Consider the following 26238-nt stretch of genomic DNA (forward strand, 5'->3'; position numbering starts at 1 on the left):
AATTGCAATGTCTTCCCATTCCAATGCTTGAGCTATCCACTTACAATGTCATCGAGCTCACGTTTCTTCCTTCCCAGTCCTGACTCTCATGTATTTCTCACCTGAATCGGCCTGATTCTCCTACTGGCATTTACTGGGCTCTTGTCTAGTTCCCCACGTGCTGAGGCCATGTTTATTTTCAGCTCAGTCAAGGAGCCTAGAAGAGGGTTTTCTGACTCACTGGCATCTGGATACATAAACACATGCACGAGTTCACAACATGGCTTCATTGCAAATACTTGGCTTCCTGTGTGTCAACACAACTAATTATCTTGTCACAGAGAGGTGAGACAAACCAATCTGACCCATTCCTATCGTCTACACTCCAGAGTATAAAATGACCCCAAGGAACACCGTGGCTTAGATATCAGTTTTTATTTCCCATAACAAGCAGGACACTTAATAAAGCAATAACTTAGATGACAAAACTCGGAGATCTAATAAAGTGGTAGTATTAAAAATAAAGGCCGGTTATGTCCACAAGAGGGCGCTGGCCAGCGTGTGTGTAGCTGCCATTGCTGCCGTTGTCCACAGCGCGCGGACATGTGCGTGTTGCTGTCCATAGTAAATGGACATGTTCTGAGGAGCACCACTTACATAGGAAGCTTCCAGAAAACCCACCCAATCTGAGGCTGTGGGTGGCAGCTGCTGGGATGATCTTTGGGGTGACTGGGAAAGGCTGGGTCAGGACAGTGGATAGAGGCTGGGGCTGCTGTAGCCAATCAGAATCCAGGTTACATAGTTGGGTTTGCTGGGGACGGGGGATAGGATTCTGAGTTACTCCGAGTACAGTGTCTCTCACTCTCAGGCAGAATTCACAGGGCAGTCATGGTTTTTAGCTGGTGAATGAGTTTCAGAGCTCAAAATGCAGAGAGGACATCAAAGGCACTTTAGGAAGGACATAGGTCAGGATTCCCCATGGTCTTCCTTTGAAGTCAACTCTGAGCCTTAGGAAGGGGACCTTGCCTTCCCCAGGCCCCTGAGCACCATCTGTAGGGTCTCCCTCCTCATGCTGAGGTGCAATTGCAGGTTTGTCTGCGAAGGGCTCAGCATGGTGCCCATCCTCATGCATTCCTGGGAGGGAGCCAACCCCAATACCAAGGAAAGCAAGAAGAAATCCACTGTGACATTAACATGACTCGGGGGATGATCAATACAATGAAGTTTCAAGAGCTAGACCTGGTAACGATGAGGTAATGAAGATGCCCAAGCTGGCCACCCTCGTGGGTCCAACTTGCAGCAAGGTGGCCATGGACCACTTCCTCCCTTGCTGAACATCACAGTGAAATCAGACAGTCCACAAACAGATGAATGGATGAGGAAACAGTGCATATTTATAAGATGTGTGTGTGTGTGTGTGTGTGTGTGTGTGTGTACTCTTGTCATAAACAATGAGATGGTGTCATTTGTTACCAAAGAATAAGCTATCTCTTTCAACACAAACCTTTGCTGGGGTCTTGGTCATCTCTCAATAGTCTGAACTGAAGCCCCAATCTCCCCTGGACATTTGTATGTGGCCCTGTAAAATCCTGCCCTGTTCTATAGTTTGGGGATCCACAGATACTGGATGTCTGGGGCTCAAGTGGCTGAGGACAGAAAGGTTGTCATGAGAAGATGCTGTGGCCACAGGGAACACCAGCCTTTCAAAGCCCAGCCCAGGTGGCTCTCCAGGACTGAAGGATGACCAGAGGTGTGGGGCGTGTGATTGAGGAATCTTGAGAGTCGCTCACCTGCCCAGACACCAACAGCAATGTTTGCCCAAGAGTCTCAGCTGTCCCTCCCCATGTTCCAAGGACTCCAGTGATTGCTCAGTTCCTTATGCTTTCAAATGCACTATGACCTCACGGAATGCTATCACCATGTCCAAATGACGTAAAACCCTCCGGCTAGCAGTGGCTGTCAGGCGCCTCAGGCCTGGGAAGCTGTTTTTAAAATATCCAATTTAAGAACGTTCTTGACAACAGGGGGTAATCCTGACTGCAAGTTTTGCTTCACTAGAATTAAGTCAACCTGGGGGCTCTGGGAGTCATGTGACTGGTTCATCAGACTTTTAGAGGCACAATTATAAATGATTCAGGGATCTGGTTCACTTTCAAAACATCTGGGAACAAACTAACCATATTTCTTATTCAAATATGCAAAATGTGTCTTCAAACAGGCTGCTCTTCAACTAAGGGCCAAGCGGCCCTCAGCACGGAAGGCTCGAAGAAGCTCCAGGTGCTTTCTAGAAATGGCAGAGTGATTAAGAAGGGTTAAAAGCTGTGGGCCCATGGGCCAGAAGAAGGCAAAAGTACCTCGATCCCGGTCCACACAAAGGCGAGCACAGCACCTTAGAGAGCCCTTCCTGGGCAGACACGTCAGACTCGCCTAAGCTCAATGGCTGAGAATGTTGGGCTTGACCTCCAAGATACAGGTGCACTAGGGTCATCCCAGACGCTGCAACATAATATAACCCAGGACTCGGGAATGAACCAGTTTGCAGAGAAATACAAGTCCGCTGGGTTCGGGGATGTTGAGGCTGGATGGAAGCTGGCAGGCTGGTGAGCCTTCTCACAGCATGGCTACCCGAGTTCTGTGGCTCTCTAGCAGGAGTTCTGATGCCAGGTTCTTATCATACAGACTTGTGTCTCTGAGGTATCCTCCTGTGGTAGTTTATCTCCATTATCAACTTGACTGGACTCAGAATCACCTGAAGGCAAAACTCCGAGTATGTCTGTAAGGGTGTCTCCAAAGACATTTAACTGAGGGAAAACCCACAGCAAATGTGGGTGGCATCCTCACGTGAAACCAGGGCCACAATAATCCCTCTCGGCCCCCTCTTACCCCCACCTTGCCACCTCTCTCCCTTCAGTTGCTTTAGCCAGATAATTTCCCACAGCAACAGAAAGCTAGCTCACACACTTTCTTAGCGTGCCTCTTGAGAGCACTTGAACAACCTGGAGCTGCCTCAGCAGGAGCCTCAGCTGGGCGCAAGGAGCAATTCACAGACACCTGAGCATACCACCATGGAGCAGAGAGCTGCCCCAGTGAACCCACACTGTTCTGTAGACTCCACGCTGTGACTCCTTGGAACTAAAGGGCTAATAGTAGGAACCAGAAAGACTGGCTCAAAAGAGTCCCTGTCCCCAAACTGCCACCTCACTGGCCTGAATCTCAGAAAGACCTGAAGTAGCAGGCTGGGGTGGGGGTGGGGGGCTTTCTGAGGTGTAGTCTTGGCTGGAGAACACAGAGGCAGCAGAAGGTGCCCAGGTACTGTGAAGGTGCCCTGGGGCCGGCTCCTGAGACAGCAGAGCCCAGGGGAAGTGGCCTGGGCAGCTAAGGATCCACACAGACTCTGAGGTTCCTGGGCTCCAGCCATTGGAGTGTCCGTAGGAAGACATGGCAGGTACAGTGGCCATCTCAGGCTTGGTTACCTTCAGAGGTCCTTGAATGGAGGAAGACCACACTGCAGAAGAAAACAAAAATGGTAGTAAGAAAGAGAGAAAACCAGGAAAAGTCACCCAGCCAAGAGGAAGTGACCATCGGCTCCCATACTAGATGTTCCCATCAGGACACGGGACAGCAGCCTCTTGTGACAACCCGGAGAAAAAGTATCCAGTCCCTCCCCCATCTCAGTCTGTGACAAAGCATGGGCCACTCTCCCACGGAAGGACAGAAGCCTCTGTGTTTAGGAATTGGTCCAGACACAGGGATAAATGCGGGAAGAGTGGCTGTACCAGAATAATACTGATGATGTGGATGTGGTCCACATTCGTGCCCCCAAACTCCATACTGTCAACATGTGACTTATCCCCTTCCCCGCCCCCACTCCACCCCATGCCATGTGGCTCACCCCTCCCCTGCCCCCACTCCACCCCATGCCATGTGGCTCACCCCTTCCCCGCCCCCACTCCAAGCTCACACCTCAGGCCTGTGCCTCCTGAACACCAGCTGTGGAATGGGAAGCCGTGGCCTCTCCTCCTGTCTCCTTTGTTGGCTGGAGCTGCAGGATCATGGCCTGCAGTGTTTCCTTCACCATCTGGAGCTCCCCCTGGAGAGACTGTGGAAGCTATTAAGGAGCACACAAGGAGGAGAACCCCCCCCCCCCAACCCGGGCCAGTGAGAGCAAGCCGGCCTGCGCAGAGCAGGTGAACACTGACATTGAATCGCAGCTCCATACTCTTCCAAAATATAGCAATTAAATATTGATGAAAACTTTACACTTCCTCTTTTAAAAACCAGTCATGACTTCTGCCAGGTCCAAGGTTATTAACTTTCGAATTTTGGTTTCAAACCTCTGAAGAAAGGCTCAGTTGTCAAGCTGAGATAGATGTCCAACTCAGATGCTCAGTGACAGGTGACGGTGTGGCCACAAGAGTGTCTCGGTCCCCAGGCTGCGGTGGATAACTGTCACATTCAAGTGCTCTGACAGCAGACAGGGCAGGTGTTGGACATCAGAGCCTCAAGAAACCTAGCATTCAGGGCTGCGGTGAGAGGGACCCCTTAACCCTCAACATCAACTCTGTGCATGGGGGCACTTGACATTCAGGGCTGCGGTGAGAGGGACCCCTCAACCCTCAACATCAACTCTGTGCATGGGGGCACTTGACGTGAGCCCGCCAGTTCAGCATCAGGGACTGTGCGCTCACAAGGGTCATTTCAGCCCCTGGGACAAAGCCCTTCAGAGCTCTGTTTCTTCTCAATGGGTAACTCTGGACTCTGCTCTACCCTAGGCTCCAGTCTGCTGCCATCTTCCCCAATTTAGAGTGAAACGCCTATCCACCATGAAAAAAGTCTTTTTTTTAATCTTCTGGAAGTTTCCACAGATTTCAGTCCTTTGTGTCATGTCCCGGAATGTCCACCATCTGCACCTGAACTTGAAGGGAACATGGCAAAGCCAGAGAGGAAGCCATCCACTAAAATGCCTTTGTGTTTTGTTGTAAAATGTGATTTTATCCTCCATCCCTCCAGACCTCTGGAAAGGTCTGTCCATCTCGAGACAGCATGGGGGAGTCATATGACTTTATGCAAGCTGAAACTTGTGTCCCAGACTGAACACCAAGATGCAATTTGTCATGAGGTCTGGTATCTTGTAAGGAGTAAGAGGGTACAGTGGGCTCTGGGTCCTGACAACGCCCTAGGATCTGACTACCTCTGATGCTGGTCTGGGGCCTCACAGCACTCTACTCTCCTAAGCGATGACGAGGTCTTGTAGAGAGAAACGAAGACAAACAGCGATGCTCAGGAAACTTCTGGGACCACAAAGCTAACTAAAAAAGGCTAAAGACAGAGAAAAGTCACCAGAGGAAGAGACTAAATTATAAAATTGAATTAACACATCAGCTTCACACATAATAATTTCCATTATTGCACCAAAGAATCAGGAAGATGGGATCTGAGAACGCAAGTCTCCTGGGAAGCCAGGGATCGTATCATGTGTACTTAATTGTCCATCTGTAAACTATAGAATCTCACAGCTTAGTCACAGAGGCAGGGCCTACAGCAGAGGGAGGGGGCAGAACGAGGGAAGGGAGAAGGACACATGCGCGCGGGCACACACACACACACACACACACACACACACGCACGCACGCACGCACGCACGCACACACGCATGCACCTGCCGGGAGCTGCAGGCACACTCATCTCTGAACAATGAAATCAGTTTCTCACCTTTCCAGTTTCTCATCTAGGAGCACTGATCAGGGCTAGACTGGTTTTAGACGCTTGTACAGTAAAGCAAACTGTGTCCTCAGAATGGACTTTTAAGGGAGAACCCCCCTATTTTCCATCTTATGTCTATGAATAAGCTGACATGCATACACTTATCATCAGACGCATTATGGGACGGGAAGAGGAAAGTGGCTATATAACTTAAAAATCTGTCGGTTAAAATAGAGAAACACGCAAACCATACCCTTAGTAACCAGATTCCTCCTCTTGAAGCCCATGAAAGGTGCCCCGAGATGACAATCAGGGCCCCTGAGAACCTGCACTCACGTCCGCTGTCATTCTTGGAAGCATATTTTCTGGCGGGTGCTGTCGCTTTCCTGTGGCGGAAGTAGCCTTGCTGCTTCCACAGACCCGTGCACACTTATTTCAGTGCTTTGAATGAGGCACCAAGAACCTGGAGATACCTGACCCAGATCCTGTTCACTGGTGGCCTGCGATGTGCCCGGGGAGATTGGGTCACCAACCTCATGCTGAGTTCATACTGTGTCCCACTGGCAGAAGGACCATCCTGGTCTGAACACATTGTCTGCTCCAACTTTTCCTACCCAGACCTCGGCAGGAGGCAGAAGAAAACACGTGGCTGCCACCCCTCCATCAGCCGGGCATGCACAGGGCCTCGAAGAGCAGCCTGCCTGGCTCTCTGCTCTCCTACTATAAATTACTAAAGATCTTCCCAGGCGTCCTTGCTGCTCCTTAGTGTTAGAGGTAAAAGAACATTTCAAGGAGGCAAGACAGTAACCCCTCGGCTCTGAAACCTTGGCATCTTCAGGCTACACACTGGAAAGTGGAACCAGACAGGAGCCCTTTGGGGCTGTGGAGTTTTATGCATGAGCCTGGATACATTTAGTCTCTGCATGCCATCAAGGCTAGCAAGACGAATCAATTGGGCACCATGCATTCCCAATGAGCAGAGAGAATAGGCTCCCAAGAGGGCTTCTGGACTGGAATGCAAATGCCTTGTAAACAGAATCAGCCCGGTCCTTGCTCATCCATGACTCAGCAGAGGCTGGCAGAACTGCCTGGGGCTCTGAAAGATGCCAGGATACGCCAGGCTTCCTTTCTGCCCATAGTGAGCTATGGAAGTCAAAGGAAAAAGAAAGGGGGCGGGGATTCTGTTTAAAAATTCACGGAGCCTAAAAGCTTTCCAGTTCCGGCATTCTGAACGTGGAGGAGCAGTTACAGAGCCGCGAGAGGGATTTAGGAACAGAACTGCTGATTAGAATCCAGAATCTGTGCAATCATGGTGCAGATTCAGACCACTGCTAATGGATCCCCAGTATGCCTGGCTGTGAAGTCACATCCCTGTCCCACCTCTGGAGGCTTCTTGCGCCCCTCCTCGCCTCCTGCTCTCCCGGTTAGCTGCAGTTCAGAGGCTCCCGGTCACCTCAGCTGATGGCTTAAGTTGTTCACAATGCCTGTAACGGAGGAAGCCCGCCAAGACAACAAAGAAACAGCCTATCTGTTTCCTCCATCCTCGGCTCTGCCAATCCAGCCTTCCTCTCCCACCCGGCCTGCTGCTGTGACTCTGACACCGACAGGCTGTGCAAGAATATTCAGTAGCTTTAGAAGCGCCCACCATATTGCACGTCCCCAGGCCACCCCTCTGTGTGTGAAATACTAGCACACCACCTGCTTTGCTCCTGCAGACACGTGGCTTACAATAAGGACCAACCCCAGGAAAGATGGACAGCCACCGTATCTGGGGCTCAGACCCTCCAGAAAGGTGTCCCATGTGGGTTTACATCAGCACACTCTAGCGTGGACTTGGGCTAAACACGCATCACCTGCTACGTGTACACAGTGGTCCTGGCAGCATGCTTAGTGGGATCAAGGGAGACACCGCCCTCCCTGCTCTGTTCTGTTCTGCTGCGTTACTGGTTCCAAGCCTTTTCTTTCAGAAACACTCAGCATTGTGCCTTTGATTGCGAAGGAAAACACATACCAGCCAGACTTTGGCTGGGGGATTCCTGCAGCCTCTTTGGATGCCTTGATAAATTCTAATTTGAAACAACAGCTTTTGTTTGTGAGGGAGCCCCGCAGAGCATTGTGAATGCGGACTCCCGACTCAGACTCATTATTATACCCGAATCCAAGTGCTACTTCACGGAGCTTAAAGACGCATTCTGTATGTTATTCTTGCCCAGTGACACAGAACACGGCCTGGATTCGGGGGAAAGTTGGGGTAAATATGTGTTGCGGTGTAGATGTTATCTACGGAAGGGTTGATTTCATACCTAACCCAATGCTTCCCGTCCCTAGTGGTATGGTACTCATTTGAAATGTCCTGGCCGGGCCCAAGTGCTTGGACGCTTGGTGTACAGCTGGTAGGGCTGCGTGGTGGGGTTGTGGAACTTTTAAGCAGTGATTCCTGACTGGTGTAAGTGGGTCACTGGAGACGAGCCTTGAGGGTCTTAATCCTGGTCCCCCGCCCCCTACTTCTGGCTGGAGCTCTCTGTTTCCTGAGCTACTGAAGATATAAGAAGTCACCCCCATGAACTCCCACCACGAAGGGTAGCATCACCAGCTACCATGCCTTCGCACCATGATAGTTTGGATCATGAGCCACATTCCGCTCAGCTGTCCCAACCCCTCCCAAGCCTGGCAGACCTGGGACCCACACACACACACACTCCCTGTCTTTGCCTCTGTCAACAATCACTGTCCAGTTTCATAGACAACACACTCGCTAGAAGCATCCATGTCTGTGATCTATTAACACGTTACCTCCTTCTCCTTCTGCTTCCTAAGGCAACTGCAGTAATGGCATCTATCCTGGAGCTGGAAGAGGCAGGAGGCTGTGCAGAACTGAATGCTCTTTAAAAAGGTAGAAACGATGGCAGAAACCATTCAAGGAAAAGCCCGCTGAGTTGATAAGCACGTAAAGTCATCAGGAAACACACTGCCTCCGTGCCTGGCCACGCATCTGAACAGGTCTGAATAAGAACAGCCTTTGACTGTCCAAAGCGACTTAAATATATGCGTGGAGACAAAGTAAAACAGACACTAAGGTTCTAAAAAGTCAGGCAGTGAGAAACAAAGACCAACATACCTAAATTTCCCATAAACAGATAAACAAAGAGAGTAACAGACAAGGAGGTGAAGAGCTACAAAGGGCCACTTGTGACAAATCAAACTGAGGGATTCGGGGTAGGCTAAGTACGCCTTTCCCCACCTGTGTTACCATGTAACTCTTTAACTGACACCTTGCTGGGACCCAGAATCACCTGAGAGGGGAACCTTCTGAAGAAATGTCTACATCGGGTGGACCTGTGGGGGGCTGTCTTGATTGTTAACTGAACTACGGGGATCCAGCCCCCTGGCACATTTTTCTAGGCTAGACCCTGAGTTGTACAAGAGACGAGAAAGCTTGTTGGGTAAGCAAGCAGGCAGCATGGGTGCGTCTGCTGCTCTCTGCTTTCGACTGTGGCTGCTGTGTGACTAGTCTGGCCACCTGAGCTCCTAGCCTGTCCCTCAGTGATGAAATTTAAACAGGAAGTGTAAGCCAAATAAAACCTAAGCGGCTTTCAGTCAGGGTGTGACAGCAACTAGGGATGGAACTAGTTCAGAACCCAGTCACACTCTTCCAAAGAGCTCACTAGTGACAAACAGCATGTGTCCACCACCAGGGACAGTGTGTGCCCCATTGTTAGAAATTAGGTGCTCCCCCAGCCTGCCCTTCAGGGACTCAGCACCGGCAGACGCCAAACCTCATGGTCGGCCTCCAACAGGTGTGGTACATTACCGCTGTAACTACAAGTTGTGTAGTCTCCCTATGCAACATGTGTGCCCTTTTAAAGGCCACTCCCAACATCACGGCCTTCTCTTGTTCTTTCTCTCTGCCTTCCAGTCTCTTTGTCTGTCTGTCTATCTCTCTCTCTCTCCCATGACCCCACTCGAAAACAACAAACACATCTCAACAAATCCCTTACATGCTATCTGCTGTGTGGTGCGATCTCTTTGCAGCAGGAATTGGCCCAGATCTGCCAAGGCACTCTGCCACTAAACCCTAACACCGATTCCATCAATAAATCCTAATACCCAGTGCATACACAAGTGAGCCCATGTGTCCTCTTCCCACCTGATTAGGGCAGCTAGCTTTGAGGTAGGTGTCTGTAGCTGTGACATTAAGATGCGGAGGTTAGTGCAAGAAAATAGAATTTTCAGCACCAAAAAGGACTGTGTGAAGCTTAACCATGAATATGTGTTAGATGTCAGAAAGAAGGTACCTGCGGTGGTATTAGTTTAGACACCCCACTATCTATGACATGCAGAAGGCAGGAAAAAGAACTTCAAAAAAGGCTTTGCATCTCTAGGTATTGAAGAAGCCTTTAAGGAGGTGAGCCACTAAATTGTTTGGCTCTTTCTGGTTGTTTCCCTATGGCCACACAGACCCATCTTTGAGCTCACCAAAACCTCCATTTTGCCTTGGTTTTGGCTGTGTGCCTAACTGAACTCTGTGGCTAATACTTAGCAGCTGGGTTTGATAATTGAAAAGATTGGGTGGTTTACAAAAACCAGGGGTGAAGTCCTCCACACAGAATCAACTCAGATCCAAGATGCGCTGAACTACAGGTAATAGCGGCATTGGTTCCCCTCCATCTGCAGAGGCACGAGGATGTGGTACGCATTTTTAGATTTTTCTCTTGCAAAGTAACTTCTGAAAAATGGAAAGGATATGAAAGAGAGCTTCATCGGGACTGTGGATGGCTCTGTGAAGTTGATCTTCGAGGTGCAGGAGCCTCACGCCTATGGCTTCACATTTTTCTCCAACTTCAGCAGAAATGATGTGAGATTCCTGATCAGAGAATAAGGAAAAGACCATGAGTCAGCCTTGGGATCCCGAGGGCTTTGTGTACAGTCAGGACACACAGACAGCTTTCCTGGGTTAGCTGTGGGATTCTTAGGACAGCAGCCAAGACTAACAAACACCTTGGTCACGCCCAAAATCAGTCAGAAGGAGGGGACATCTGCAGAGCAATGATTGGCAGTGGCTGGATCACGAGTCACACTTGGAATGCAAAACAGTGTGGGTGGGTCAAATTGTGACCACCAACAGGAAAAGAAGGGACCCAACACTACGCCTTTAATCCCAGCACTTGGGAGGCAGAGGCAGGCGGATCTCTGTGAGTTTGAGACCAGCCTGGTCTACAGAGCTAGTTCCAGGACAGGCTCCAAAGCCACAGAGAAACCCTGTCTTGAAAAACCAAAAAAAAAAAAAAAATAAAAGCAAACCGAACACCTCAGTCTTGTTCCAAAAGGATCAGCTAATAAAAAATAAAAGTTAAATGGCACAAACTAAAAAGTACAGCTTCACAATTCCCCCAGGCAGGCCATCTCTGAACATGTCATGCAGGCTGGCAGTATGGGTGTGAACTTGGGCCACCTCAGACGTCACAGCGAGCCCTGTTAGTTGTCCCTGTCCTGTGACTTGGTGCTGGGTGATTACTCTTCCTGGAATCTATCACAGAGAAACAATTTACATATTTAAATTGGGATTATTTCTATTAAGACTTTGTAATAGGCATGGAAATATCATACGGGTGTGTGCACATGCCCAAGAGAAATAGAAGATTTGAACCACACAAAGATAAAAGCATTAGGAGTCCAGCAAAATAATGGGAGAAAACAGCCCAGGCATAGCGAGAATGGTTAGAGACAGTGTGTGTGTGTGTGTGTGTGTGTGTGTGTGTGTGTGTGTGTGAAGTACAGACCATTTCCAGGTAAAAATCCTCCAAAAGACATGTAACAGTAAGACCAACATACTTGATTGTAATAGGACCATGGCCCTTACTTCCCTCTGGCCTGAGAGGAAATGGCCCTTTGGTGAACACTCAGCCTGACGAGAGATTTACATTGTGAGGGGCGGGAGAAAGAAACATGGTCACTGTTGCCCAGCCTTTACACCCACTAAGGTGCGTGTTGGCTGCGTGGAAAAAGAATAAGGGGGATGCTCTGCCTCAATGGTGGTGCTCAGTGTGTGTGTGTGTGTGTGTGTGTGTGTGTGTGTGCTGCTCACTTGAGAGAGCGTGGTCTCTTCCTGGTGCTGAGTGTGTGTGTGTGTGTATGTGTGTGTGTGTGTGTGTGCTGCTCACTTGGGAGAGTGTGGCCTCTTGGGAAGTGTGGAGCCCTCTACACCAGCACTGGCTTCTTCCTTCTCTAACAGCAGCCATCTGAAGCTGTTCTCTCCAGCTGGGGGGGGGGTCGGGATCTGCACACCCTGGGGGTGCCCCCGCGGAAAGGAACAGAGTTTTCCTGAGAACCACACGCCGGTTTCCTTTCTTGCGCATTTCTTCTGCTGTGAAGAACTCGTCTAAAGTTAATAAGACAAAATATGATAGGAAGACTTGTCTCCTCCCTTCAGAATAAAGGAAATGTTTTCAAGTTGTCCCTCAAGAAACCCCAGAAACACTGAAAATCCCGTGTAAGTCAAAACGGTGAAGTAAGATGCACGTTGTTGGCTGGAGGTCCCACACTGGGTTCTACCTGCCTGGGGCACAAGCCCCTCTGAAACTATCAAAGTATAGGCATCAGCGAACAGCTGGCACAGACACAGGTTTTGAGGGCATCCCGGGTTCCCCAAGAGAGCTCTACCTCCCAGGACAGGGTGCCAGCTGGGCGGGTCTCAGGGACCACCTAGCATCGTCCCTTTTTTTCCATCTAAGGAAAATGTCTCAGATGACAGGGGCACCAAGACTAGTCGCTCCTAGTCCACCTCAGTGAAACACAGAGTCCGCTCTGAGTTCCTAGAGGGTTCCGCTCCTAAAAAGGGAGAAGGCGGGGCGCTCCCTCTAGGGCCAGTGCTTACAGGGACCAGAAGTGGCAATGTTTATCCTGACAGTGTTGAATCCGGCACCTCTGCAGTGTCTGTAATGCATCAGACAAAGAAAACTTGTATGATTGATACTTGGTAATTAAAAATTACCACCATGCCCATCCTCCCCTCAGAATTCTTGGCTGAGTCTGGCTTTCTCCGGATCAGCAGTTCTGAGGGTGATTTAGTGTGAACTGTAACAAAGTGTCTCTGAAAACTGCCCTGTAAGCCCTCCTGTAATTTGCCCCTTGAGCAGTCTTTTCAGCAATTCAAATTGTTATTTTTTTCTTTCCTAGACACTCCGTCTGTCATTTACCCAGAGGGGCTTCTGTTTTTCCCTGTGGGTCAGAATGAACAAGTCTCTGCAGAAGGCAAACTGCCTCATGGCTCTTCCCCTCCTGGGCACCCCCGCACACACCCCCAGTTCTCAGACCCTTGTAATTCCTCTTCAGGGAACACCTCCATGAGGAAGCCCCGCCCACACAAACTCCAGCAATCTGCTGCCCTGTTCCTCCACCAGGCTGCAACCCAAAGATGTCCTGACATCTCTGCTGACCCCTCTCTCCTGCCTCCCTCCAAGGAAGCCCTTGCCTGTTGAGCCCTTCCCCTGCCCAGTGCTAAGGGTTAGATTTGTTTTATCCCTGTTAAGGCCGTTGTGGGGAGACTTGTCCCCAGAGCAGCAGCACTCAGTGGGGCCTGATGGGAGCACACAGGACCACCAGGTGCTGCTCTGGGAAGGGATGGATGCCAGTGTCTGGGGTTACTCTACTACTGGGAGGAATGTTATAAAAGAATAAGCCTCTCTGACTTCCTCTCTCACTGTGTGATTGGCTCTGTATGATGTAATGCCACTTACTGAGAGGTCACGAGGCCACAGGGTCCCTCATTAGAGGCCAAACAATGGGGCTGTCTGGCTGACCATGAACTGTTAGACTCACTGAGAACTACAATATACCTTTCTTCTTTATAAAGCGTCCAGACTTAGGCACTTGGTGACAGCAATGAAACATAACCTAATGCAGAAAGTCCTGAAGAAGCTTTGCAGTATCTTAGACGGTACTAGACAGACGATGCTCTCAAGATGGGTGGGCAGAGCCAGATAAAGAAACCTTTTCCAAACATCAAATGCCTGTCTATGCCTCAATACAGACTATAATAACCTGTCTGGGGTAATCCCTCTGCCTCTGGGGCAGCTGCTGGTCTTGAATGACTACAACAGCATTTTATGAACACACACATGTGCACATGCACACATACATGCACACATGTGTTGAAAATAGAAACTGTCTCCAGGAGGGGACAAGTCCTTGTCCCCTATTTAGGGTTAATCCTGTGGGGCAGGTCAGGGGCCTGGCTGGTGGCCACGCCGTGGAAGGCAGGTTCACCTTAAGATAATGGACATTTTCCTTCCCAGAATTCCTGTCCCCTAGTGTAGCATCCTTGAGGTTCCACTGGGTCTGTCGGCCTTCCTGAGCCAAGCTTTTCCGCTACCTTCTTCTTGTGGATGCTGCCCATGCTTGCTCCTCTTCTCCATTCTCCTCCCTATAAGATTTGCAGCTCGCCTGCCCTGGGGTTTTCAATGCTAACAAATCATCCTTAGGCTTTCATTTGATTGCATTCTTCCTCCCTAAGCCTCTGTGTTCTGTTCTTAACTTTTTTATTAATGAGGCTAAGACGCCTGAAATGTAACCCCAGTTTCTCCAGTACTATACGATGGCTTTTCTGGGAAGTCTATGGTGTCTGGTGAATACCTTGTAATTCTTTAATATGGAGAGAAAATGATCCCTTTCTTGCACTCCCAGATAGCATCATGTGACACATACATACACACATGAGTGCACATGCAAACACACACACACACACACACACGCACCTTTTATTGACCTCAGAGGATGCCCTCTGACCTTACAGGCAGTCCCTCCATGGGTGAGTTCAGTAGAGCCAGCATCACTCCAAACATCATTTGCAGGTCACCTTGTGATCAAACCCGCAGGCCCATGACAGACCTTTTTCAGCTGCGTTGTTAAAGCTGATGTCAGATTTTTGTCCTGCTCCCCTAGTTCAAAGAGCCTGGTTTAAAACAGAAAGTATAGCTCCCTTTGATGAGCAGAACATTCTCAAGACAACTTTCTAAAAGTACAGACCTAAAACGTACACTTTAGATCCACTGACTGGCAGGATACTAACCCACATGTGTGGCGGGACCATCAACACTCCACAGCTAGCATCTTTGAGGGCTTTTTTACTTAGTCAGATCTCCTGTAAAGGTGGTTAAGTCCTTATAGAACATTTGGGAAACACAACATTTAGAAGCTTTGAACTGGAGTTCATATTCCAATAATAATGGCTGTCATGATAAGCACTTGGTAACAGTGTTAAGCTGTACCTACAGCACGAGAAAGTCTTATATATTATTGAATATATGAATATGATATATGAATATGATCCTTTGGAATAGGAAGTCCATTAAAATCATTGCTAGGTGGGGTGTGCTCTGTGTGTGCCGTAGGAAAGGCCCCCCACTGCACAGAATGCACGGTTTTGGAAATGTCACCATTGGTGATGATCTACTGCAAACTCAAGCAGACAGGCCACCCCTTTGGTCACACACTGGATTGACATTGTTTAAATAGCCAACTTCTCAAATTGTTCTCCAAAGCCATTCTAAGGGAAGAGGCAGGATGAGGCATTGGAGTCAAACAACTGAATAAGAAAAACCATGTAACTAAATAATAAATCAACTACCGCGAGGATTTAACAGGCATACGTACGTATAGGAAGTATGCTAACCTGGGACTGGATTCCAAAGCCACAGCCAACCTCCACTGTTGTTGCGGGGTTGGGGGAAGGTGACAGGCAAGATGGAGACCACAAGCTCCTGCCTGAGCTGCCATCTTGGCTATTGTCCTGTGCCATAACTCAGTCAGCTCACCCAGGGCCCTATCTTCCTCAGTCATGTAATAAGGTGTCTGCCATAGCCACCTATCACAAAAAAAAAAAAACCTCCTTCCTACAGTGGAAGTCACAGGCTACACAGTCAGGGAAAGATAGGGGACTGAGCCATCTTCTCCAGTAGCTGTCAAGGCATTGGCATTTAGGGATTGCCAAGCTATGCCAATATCCAAAATCCTGCACTTCATGCACATATGAACGCATGCATGCTCACACACACACACACACACACACACACACACACACGTGCATGCACTCAAAAACCCCAAAGTTTGATTTGAGCCCTAGGATGCCTGCTCTGCTGCTAAGCCTCATTCCCTCTCCTGCAGCTTGAGGTAAAGCACATGAGACTACCACCGCCGAAGAGCTTAGTGGACGCCAATGCCTCTCCTTGGTTCACTATTACCGCCCCAGCCTCTGGCTGGCTTCCAGGTAGTTTCTCTGCAAACGCGTCCCAGGGATGCTTTATGATCTGCCTCTTCCCTCCAAAAATGCCGTCTTCATAAAGAATCATTACCTCAGACAAATGCCTGTCCGTCACACACAGAGCATCCTGCATATCTATATGAAACCGATTCTGTGATAAGCTTCTCTTTCCACATCCACGCTGAGAGCTGCAGTCACTGTGTAAATTCCATGAAGCAGAGAGAAGCACCAGGACTCCAAGGGAGCGTCTTTATTATACCGGAGAATAGAAACATTCGCCTAAATTCGGCATTGTGTGGTCACACCCGGAGTGGCTGGGTTTCGCTTTTAAAAGCATCCAGATGTCTGAAGGGGCACAAGGCATCTGAAACATTTAGACCTCTTCAGGTCTGAGCAAGATGTGAGTTGTCTTCAGTGCCCTAGGCTTGTCCAAGGCAGGGTTTGAGAAGGGAGTTCACGGATAAACGTGGTCTGTTTTATTTAGTGTTAAGCAGAACCAACACCTTCGATAGTAGGAGAACCAGCCGGCCGGCACAGCGTAAATGGGCCTGTGTTTCCCAGTGTACACAAGGGCCCGGAATGACAGGATAACCCAGGAGGGGTTGCACTGCTTCCCTTCAGCACTCTGGGCTTGGACATCAAAGCAGGGGCTGGACTGTGGCTCTGTGGTAAAGAGCCTGCTGAACAAGCGTGAGGACCCGAGCTCCAGCCCAGCTGTGTTGCCGTGCACTCTTCATCCCAGTGCTGGGGAGCCTGAGACCCGCAAGGCCTGGGATTCGCTGACTAGTCTAGCCATGTGGCAAAAAAACAATATATACAGTACCCGAGGAATGACACCCGGAATTTACTCTAGCTTCTACACACACACACACACACACACACACACACACACACACAAACAAACAAAAAACCAAAAAACTTTTTTAAAATCCACAAAACAAACAAACAAACAAAAAAAAAAACAACATTTTTTTTTTTAAATCCACAGAGCCAAAACTGAGCGGGCCAGATTTTCAAAGAACCTTCTGAGAAAAACCTGTCAGCAAATAAGATCTACAGCGTCAGGCAGAGCCTAGATAATCTCCTTTCTGTGAAGACTCAGAGTCTGGGGAGAGTGACAGCAAACCACCAGGGCCTTTTGTCTGAGAAAGCACAGACAGGGGCTGCAGAGATGGCTAAGAGTTAAGAGTGCTGGCTGCTTCAGAGAAGCCGAGTTGAGCTCCTCCACGGAGCAGTTCGCAGCCGCCTATTACCTCAACTCCAGGGGCTCTGACACATTCTTCGGGCTTCTGTGGACACCCCCATGAATGTGTGGCATACACAGGCATATAAATAAAAATAAATCTTTTGAAACATTTTTCTAAAAGAAGTAAGTGCAGACAGACCACAGCTGGGGACTCCTTCGTGGGAATAAACTCGAAGACATCTGTGGCTAAGGGTACACAGACCAGCAGAGTAAAGCAGACCGCAGAGAATAAATGCCACATGTCACCCACGTGTGCTAAGAGTCATAAAAACTTGGATTTCTGAGTGTTTAAAAAAAAAAACCAAACAAACAAACAAAACCAGGCTGTGTGCCAATGGGAGCATGGGAGAAACCATTTTCAGAGTCAAGACCTAGCCTGGATTCTCAATGTTGACATCCCAGAATGCACCTGCCCTTTTCTGTACGGCCATGGACACCTGCAGTTTGCTGAGAGATGATGGACACTTGGGTTAGTGGGACCTGGCCCTCGTGAGACCCTGTAGTGTCCCCCAGATGGAGAAGAGAACACGGCCAGTTTTCTTTCTCAAACTGTGGCCCTAGCTTGTCAGCGCCTGCCGCCCACTTCTCTCGGAGGGATGAGGCCTGCTTTGCTGTGAACAATGTCCCTCATCAATGCATGAGGAGGGGAAGGGCCGGGCGTCTGAGAAAACAGACGGCCAGTGTAGACAGACAGAAAGGCATATTGGAAAGGAAGGAGTAACACGTCTGGGGCAGACATAAGATAAAGGTTCTACTCAGCCAGGACTCTTGCCTATTCCTAGACTGGATAACCAGTCCTGCCTTACAACTCGTCTATGGGGGACAAGAATATCCCATCCTTAGCTGTCCTGCTCCCGTTGGGGGATTAGATGTGGCCTGGATACGATGAAGGGCAGACCGTAAGTTCATTTCCAGAAACAGGAAACCCTGGGAGAAAAACCTCTCCGCTGCTCAAAGAGCACCAGTGTGCATTTGGTAGCTGTTAGTGAAGCCCGTGCTGCCAGGGTGTGACTGTGTCCCTGCCGGCCTGCGGGGACAGTGACCACCCTGCTGTCTATCTGTCCCCTCCGTCTTGGCCAGCAAACGACAAAGAGTTTCCATGGTGGAAGATGCCAGGAGCCCTGAGGCCGTTTTCTCAGAAGCACTGGGCTATGCTTAATTAATGGAAGAAGTGTGGAGATGCCCCCACCCTGGGCCCTGGAGCACGGAGAGCAATTCCGTGCTTTTCCAGAAGTGCAGGAAGCAGGAGGATCAGAGGAACCAACTTCCTTCCCCGGGGCAGGTGAAGGAGGCTGGCAGCAGGCAGAGACTTTAATTAAGGGGAAAGGACCAGCAGGAGCCACTCACTGGCTACAGAGGAAGCCCCTCCCTTACCCACCTGCTCCCTCCATTCTGCCCCCAAGGCCAACGCCAGGCTGGAAGGCAGAGAACTTGCATTCGTTTTGGTTGAATGGTTTCTAAACCTGTTTATGCCAATGGTACTTAACATCCTAATTATATAATTTAAATATGTTCCATATAAAACAGTGCAATATTAGTGTGAAAATCAAGTTCTTTTCTACATTTTTTAAAATGGGAAATCTTGGAAAGATACAATCACCGTGTTAAAGAGACGGGAGAGGAGTCAGAAGACGGCTGTGCCCGCGCCTCTGAAGTGTTCCGTTCACGTTAAAGACGGCCCAATAGGAAACTGCGAGTGGCGGCTTGTAGTAAGGCTTATGCAAGAAGGGCCCCTTGAAAGTCACTCGGCAGACCCCTCAGGAGACCTCAGTCCTACGCTGACTGATCAGCACCCGAGTGTGTGTGTTTTCAGTATCTTAGCCCCGCACAGGGGAAGGAATGCTACTGATGTGGTCAAGGAGTTCTGAGCAGACAGCATTGCTACATCCCTGCTCAGCGGCTCTCCTTAAGTCCACCCAGTGGTGCAAGCGCAGTTAGTTCTCTGCATCTGCCTGCACTAGGGAGCTTTCACTGCTGTGGCCAGGACACTTGTTATCATTAACTGGAGAGAGAGAGGATTCCGTGAACCTCTGGGTTCAGACACATGGTTTTCCTGAAGGCAACATGATCTCCTAGCAGACGCCTCATTCCCATCTGAGACTCGAAAGTCTGGCCTCGTTTTCTGAACGTCAACCAGTGTTGGCCTTTCGGCTCTGCTTTCAGTAACCTGGAGTTTTTCCAGCTTACACCTCCAAAGTCTTCCAAATTCACCCAGCAAGCTAGTTCCAGGGTTTTTTTGAGCCGTGGAACCAAGGTTACTCAGAGCAGTAACCCACCAATTTCACGTCTCAATGTTCTGCACTGCGGGTTTTCAACACTGTGACCAAAGTGCCTGTCACACACTGCGTAAATAGATGAAGGGTCAGCCACCTAAAGGTTCCAACCTCCCCAAACAGCGCCACCTACTGGGGATCAAATGTTCAAACCTAGGAGCCCATAGGGAACATTTCACATTCAAAGTACAACAGTCAGGAAGTCAAAAGCAGGACAAGAAGGGGCCAGAGACAACATAGCCTCAACGGCCACCCTCGCCTCCTCCCAGTGACCCAGTGTTAGGCTGCACCTCCTGGAATTACCTCAGTTTCTCAATACATTGTCACCAGCTGATGTCAAGCCCTAACACAAGAACTTTCAGAGGGACATTTCTCGTCCAGACCATAACACTGCCCATTCTCCCTCAAACCTTGGCAAAACAAAACAAAAAACCCAGAGCTTCCCCTGAGCCACTGGGCTATTTCTAAAGGCTCCCGTGTCTCATAACACTTTGATTAAGTAAATTTGCCACTTCCCCACCTTGTCAAGTCTTCTATGAGAGCAGTATCGGCCATTATTCTGTGACAACTGGGGAAGGGCCTCTCATCGTCCTACCCCTAGTATTCTGGATGGAGACTCAGAAGAGGCGAAGCTATGGCGTCTGTTTTTGTCTTTATTGCTCATTTCTTTGTTTGCAGAGATCAGTAGCAACTCTCTGGTTGCTAAAGTACTGCGTGTGATTCCTCCATGACGCCAGCTTCTCTCTTTTTTTTTAAATATTTATTTTATTTATTTATTATGTATACAATATTCTGTCTGTATGCCTGCAAGCTGAAAGAGGGCACCAGACCCCATTACAGATGGTTGTGAGCCACCATGTGGTTGCCGGGAATTGAACTCAGGACCTTTGGAAGAGCAGGCAATGCTCTTAACCGCTGAGCCATCTCTCCAGCCCCGCCAGCTTCTCTTTAGCTTGCTTGGTGGCAGCTTATGGTTTGGAAAGGACACAGCTGGGAGGGAGATCAGAGGGGACCACGCTGTCCAGGGAGCCCGGCATGGGGGCAGCTCATTAGTAGGACAGAACGCAGCCGGAGGGGGCAGGCTACCGTCAGGAAAGAAAGAATCCCAAAGGTACTGGGGTCAGAACAGCCAGCATGGGCAGTACCCCTTCAGTACAGGAACCTAACATGCTGATTGCCCCAGCTTCTGCCTGGCTCCTGTGCCGATGTCAGTAAGACCATCTATAAGCCAGGGCCAACAGCAGCTAACAGCTCTGCAGGGAGCTCTCGGGACACCAGAAAAGAAAGGACGCTCACAATCCGGGCACACCATGCAGCCCACAGCTGGGCTGCTGACTTCCTCTGGGACAAAGCCTCAGGCAAAGGGTTTTGCCTTCCTGGACTCAGCTGCAAAATGAAGGCAATGGCTCTGAGTAGCCAGGCGGGGACCTTCAGCCACGGGGCCGGTGCTCCAGAGAGACAATATGTCTCCAAAATGTGTATCACTGCGCTGGCCAGATAAGCACAGGAAAAGCTTTGAAACTATCTCCCTGTGGACCTCTGTCAGAAGCCCTAGATTCGTCATGGAAGATTTGGATTGAAAAGCAATTGCCTGCCCCCCCGGGTGCCATACTTCAATAGGAAAAGCAGTGCGGGGTAGCCCTGTCCAGCGGAGCCTTGCAAAGCTAAATACACCTGGGGCTGCAAAGCAAAGGAACATTTTGCCTCAAGATAAACACATCGTCCTCCAGACTTCAATAGCCCTGAAAAGCAAGACAGGAGGCCAAAGCTACCTTTCCCAGGAGACCCCCAACTATCACACCTCTGAGCTTCAGGGGTCTAAAATCTTCCAGCAAACACAAGCCTTCCCCGTTTCTCCTTAGACCTCACTCTCATTCACTGCTCACGCCCTCCTCCTCACAATGGGAGCAAAGTAGATTATCAAAAGGGGTTTTGGATGTTGTGGCCTCCCGAGAGCCACGGATACAAAAATTAACACTAGCTATGTTTAGGTGGAAGACCCACCTCGGCCCCGGCCCCACCTCTCTCTCTCCTGATCCTGTCTCCAGAAAGTCTGCCAAGCAGCGGTAGAGGCTTCTCCCCCTGAGAATCTTGGGACCACACCTACAGGGTATTTAAGACCTGGCCCCTAGACCTGTCATGTGATTTCTCTCTTGCCAGCCCCTGAGAGTCACCTGGGAGATGCTTTGCTCTGTTTATTAAACCTAGTTTTATTAATTCGGCTGGATTTGGTTTATTGCATTGGCAGAGAAACCCACAACTGGGGATTTTCAAAATGCTTATCTGCTGGGTTTCACCATGTGCACAGACACTACAGCTAAAACGAGGCCAAAGAGACGGCCTCATGTGAGGTAGCGTGCTCTGCTCATGCTTCCCTCGCCAGGACAGGCCAGGGCCTCTGAGACAGTGAGCCGAAGACATTCTCTCCTCTCTTGCTTCTGTCATGGTAACAAGAAAGGTAACTGATGCCACAAAGACTTAGTTCTGATTATTCTTTCTTCACTTTTATAGCCATTGTTATTTTTGTGTCTGAGTATCTGTGTGCAGGTATGTGTGTATGAGTTTGTATGTAAGTTCATGTGTGTAGAGAAGGGTGAGCATAGGTGCTGTTGTGCACAAAGAGACCATTCATATTTGTGTATGTGCATGTGGAGGCCAGAAGTCAACTTCAGGTGTCGATCTTCCTTGTTTTTTTGAGACAGGGTCTCTCATTGCCCTGAGGCTCACCAATTTGGAAAGGCAGGCAAACTCAGGGATCCTCCTGCATTCACCTCCCAAGAGCTGGGATTACAAGTTTACATTGCCTTACCAAGCCTTCTATGTGGGTGCTGGGAATTTAACTCAAGTGCTCTTGCTTACACAGCAAGCTCTCTGCCCGCTGAGCCATCCTTCCCGCTCACGCTGTTGCTGGTGTTGTGTCCGTGGATGAGGAGATGAAGTCTCCCAGCAGCAGAAACAACCAGAGCAGAGACTCCCAAGCCGAGGCCTCTCCTCCTCTGACCACTCTGAGTCTTGAGCTAAGACCACCTGTTCTCATATTCAGTTCTGATTCTTAGCAGGAAGACAATGTCACAGCTTCTCCAAGGGGACAATGTTCCTGGGCCCCCTCAGTGCACACCTGAGACCACAGACAGCATCAAACCCAAGGACAACAATGTTTCATATATAGACCTGTCTGTGACAAAGCTTGACTTATAAATTAGACATGGTCAGAGATTAACAGCAGCACACTCTTTAAAATAAAACAAATATAACAAAATGCTGTCCTCTCACCCTGAAGAGGCTCTGCTGGACTCAGGCTCCTGGGATAGACTCATGGCTTACGCTGGCCCACGCCTTCCCAGTGCAATGTTGGCTCCCTGAGAAGTTGTTATTTAGCAAACGCTGCTTCTATTTCAGAGAGAACATTGGGTAGCACAGGGGTTCTACTTCAAGCCTACCCAGCTGAGGGAACCAGAGTGACTGGGACACTACTCATCTCTCCATGGGGACATGTGTTCAAATACAGGACCAGGGTCAGCCCTCAGACAGCGCAGACACAGCGGCCGGATGTTATCCTGAGCACAGGGCACAGGTCTATAATGTAACGGCTCTGGTCCTAATGGGGCAGAAGGCCCCGTGGATTGGCTGGGGTGCTCTTCCCACCCACCCTCCCATCTTGTTGAGTCCTGGCAAAGACAAAGGAAGGGGTGCAATGAGGGTTGAAGGTCAAAGTGAGATAGCATGAGCCATGCATCAGCTTTAGTCAGCTTCGTCCTTACAGAACCCATGGGAAGGGTACCCCGAAGTCACCAAACGAGCTCGGGAGCCTCAGAGGGGAGGAAGGCAGGTAACCAGGGAGCCACTCTGGACTCAGGGCAGAAGGGGGATGGAAAGTTGGGGAAACGGGGCGAGGGAGCCTTCCCCACTTGTCAGGGTCAGCCTCTGATTTTAAAAATTAAGTAAAATCACGTTCTAATGGACACACACATCAGGCCAAACAACAGGGCTCTCTGTGCTTGGTTTTGCTTTGGCTTCATGCAAACAGGAACCACAAACATTCATCATGATCTGTTTTTGGTGAAAATGACAACATGTATACATTAGAATACATGTATACATTAGAATGTTTGAATTCCTAAATGATATATTGTAATCTATAGGCTCTAGAGATACAATGAAACATATGATGTATAATACACATTCTACATATCAATCTATATTATATATGATGGATAGTGTATACTATATATGATTCTATATTAATTATCTTATTCTAGAATGAATTAAAACAATGGGGCCATTTAAACTGAAAAAAAGCTAATGTTCCAAGCTTTTCTCTTTGCTCTTCTACGTTTTAAGCTTCAAAAAGTTATATACTATTTTGCTATCACATTCAAGAGTTATATAAACTCTGGGAACTTTATGAGAGTCTACACTGGGTACCCTTCCCATGGGTTCTGTAAGGACCCCCCAGTTCTGTTTGTTCTTATCCCCAAGCTCCACATAAGGGACCCCTGACAAAGCCACACCCACACAGGACAAACCTCCTTCTGTTGGCCTCCAGCACCGTGTGGTAAAGGGGCTGAGTGAGTGTTCTGCCCACAGGACTCTTGCGAGGGGGTTTTCTCCTCTTCGGGGTGGGGTCTTGGGTGGACAGCCAGGGAGGCTGTCCAGGTGGCCTCTCTTGCGCTGTCCACCTGCTTCTCGTCTTCTGCATGCGGACCACTGCCTGCTTCCTGGAGCCACAGGTTCTGCACCAGCAGCTGACAGGCCTCCAAATCAGCTTCCCACACTCTCGCAAGCAGCGGGCACCTGCAGCTAAGACAGAAGGAAACAGGCTTGGAAATTAGCCCCGCGATTGGTTCATGCTACCCATCTCCCACTCCAGAACATCACTTTACAGAAAAAAAAAAAAAACCCCAAAAACAAACAAACAAAAAACACCATCAACCTGGGGACATAGAGGGACCACAATCTGTCTCTAGCTTGGTGACATTCATGTGGGTTCTTCTTAGGTTTGGGCTTCCAAGAACAGCCACCCTGTATGGCACACCTGTTGGATCTCTTTGAGTCAACAAAGCCGCCCAGCTCTGCCTACCCACAGACTTCTGCAGGTGCTGGTCCACTACCTGGAATGTCATCTCCATAGCAAATCCTCACCCACTGACACGCATATAAACTGGGCCCCGGCCAGTAGGGGCCAATGCCGCCTGCCATCCCACCCCACCCAGCAGCACACACCCACTCATGCTCCCCTCACAGAATCACAGTGTGTGGGACTCAGCTTACACAGCCTGTGGTTTGGGGGAAGCCCCGCACCCCCGTGCTGGGAGGCGGAGACTGCAGCATCCCTGGGGTTTCCCGGCAGTGATTCTCATGGGAATGGCAAGCCCCAAGTCCACTGAGTGACCCTGTCTCAAAAATAAGTGGAGAGAAATAAAATACCTATGGTTAACTTGTGTGTGGCGCATGTCCGCACATGCACGCAGTGCAAACCAAATCTATGGCATCAGAAGTCAAACTAGGAGAAAACTTTGGGAGAAGGAGGTCATAACAAGGAGAGCACTGGGGGCTCTGGGTGCTGGTGGTCCCGCCAGTGCCGTGTTGTATGAAATCTCATCAAGTAGGACCGTGCTAACCCAATGTAACAAAAAGGAGATGGTAGTTTTCTGTGCTAGGCCCCGCCCCGTGCAGGAGGGATCTGGGGTGGGACAGTCCTTAGCAAGCCTGGGCTTGGTCAGCTCCCTGGCTCCTCATTCTAGCCAATTCGATTGATAGAAGGTGGTGCCTTGGGGTCTGGATTTGCATCGCCCCACGAGGCTCATTTCCAGTCCTCCGAGACAACCTCTGTAGGTGCCCACTGCCTGCCTGCTCTTTTCTCGAGTCCCACTCTGTTCCCGAGACACTTGATGGAGACATTTCATTACTAGTCAATTGCTGGCAGTCTTATCATCAGCTCAACTTTCCCATGTCTTTTTAAAGATTAACTTTTGATTATGTGTCTATGTGCCTTTGAGGGCAGGGGCCTGTAGAGGGCAGAAGAGGGCCCTGGGGCCCTGGAACCGGAGTCGCAGGCAGTGTGAGCCTCCTGACATGGGTGCCTGGAACTAAACTTGGGTCCTGTCTAAGAACAAGTGCTCTTAACTGCTGAACCATCTCTCCAGGGCAAGTTCTCCATTCCTTTGTGCCTGTTTTCATATTTTCTATCCTCTGTGGAAATTAGTCCCATTTTTTTTTGTATAGAATTGAAATGCAGTGTTATATGCTTGTTCATATTTTTAAGAATTTTTTTGTGTGTGTATATGTGTGTACACATGCACATGTATGCTATGATGCATGTGTGGATATCAGAAGAATGATTTGGGAGTTGATTCTCTACCATGGGTTCAGGGGATAAAACTCAGGTTGCCAGACTTACAAGGCAAGCACTGTGACCCACTCTCTCAGTCCATTGTTCATAATTTAAAAAAAAAAAAACACTTTAAAATTATTTATTCTTGAAGACACCTCTCCTTTCTGTCCTGTGTGGGATATTTTTGACTTTGTCCAGTCTTACTGGAAGCTTGCTATTTGCGTTGGTTTGAGTGAGAATGTCCCCAGTAGAATCATATGTTGAAATGTTTGGTCCCCAGTTGGTAAAACTAGAAAGAATTGGAGGTGTGGTCTTGTCAGAGGAAGGGTGTCACTGGGGATGGGCTCTGCGGTTTCAAAAGCCCATGACATTTCAAGTGAGTGCTCTCTCTCTCTCTCTCTCTCTCTCTCTCTCTCTCTCTTGGTCTCTCTCTCTCTCTCTCTCT

The 26238-nt window shown here is 49.2% G+C and overlaps 1 protein-coding gene across 1 annotated transcript in view; it reads right to left on the reverse strand.

Moving 5' to 3' along the window:
• Window positions 1-421: 421 nt before the first annotated feature.
• Disc1 (DISC1 scaffold protein) overlaps window positions 422-26238 on the reverse strand; it is a 159810-nt gene continuing 133993 nt past the window's right edge. The window contains exons 10-13 of the mRNA XM_050146906.1: window positions 23986-24259; window positions 10429-10546; window positions 3943-4080; window positions 422-3484 (exon numbers count right to left, since the gene is read on the reverse strand). Coding sequence (XP_050002863.1) covers window positions 3944-4080; window positions 10429-10546; window positions 23986-24259 — 529 coding nt within the window. The 3' untranslated portion in view covers window positions 422-3484; window position 3943. The remainder of the gene's footprint in view (window positions 3485-3942; window positions 4081-10428; window positions 10547-23985; window positions 24260-26238) is intronic.

The sequence above is a fragment of the Alexandromys fortis genome, unplaced genomic scaffold (genome assembly GCF_014885135.2).
Source record: "Alexandromys fortis isolate MF-2015 unplaced genomic scaffold, M_Fortis_MF-2015_v1.1 scaffold_12, whole genome shotgun sequence".
NCBI lineage: Eukaryota > Metazoa > Chordata > Mammalia > Rodentia > Cricetidae > Alexandromys > Alexandromys fortis.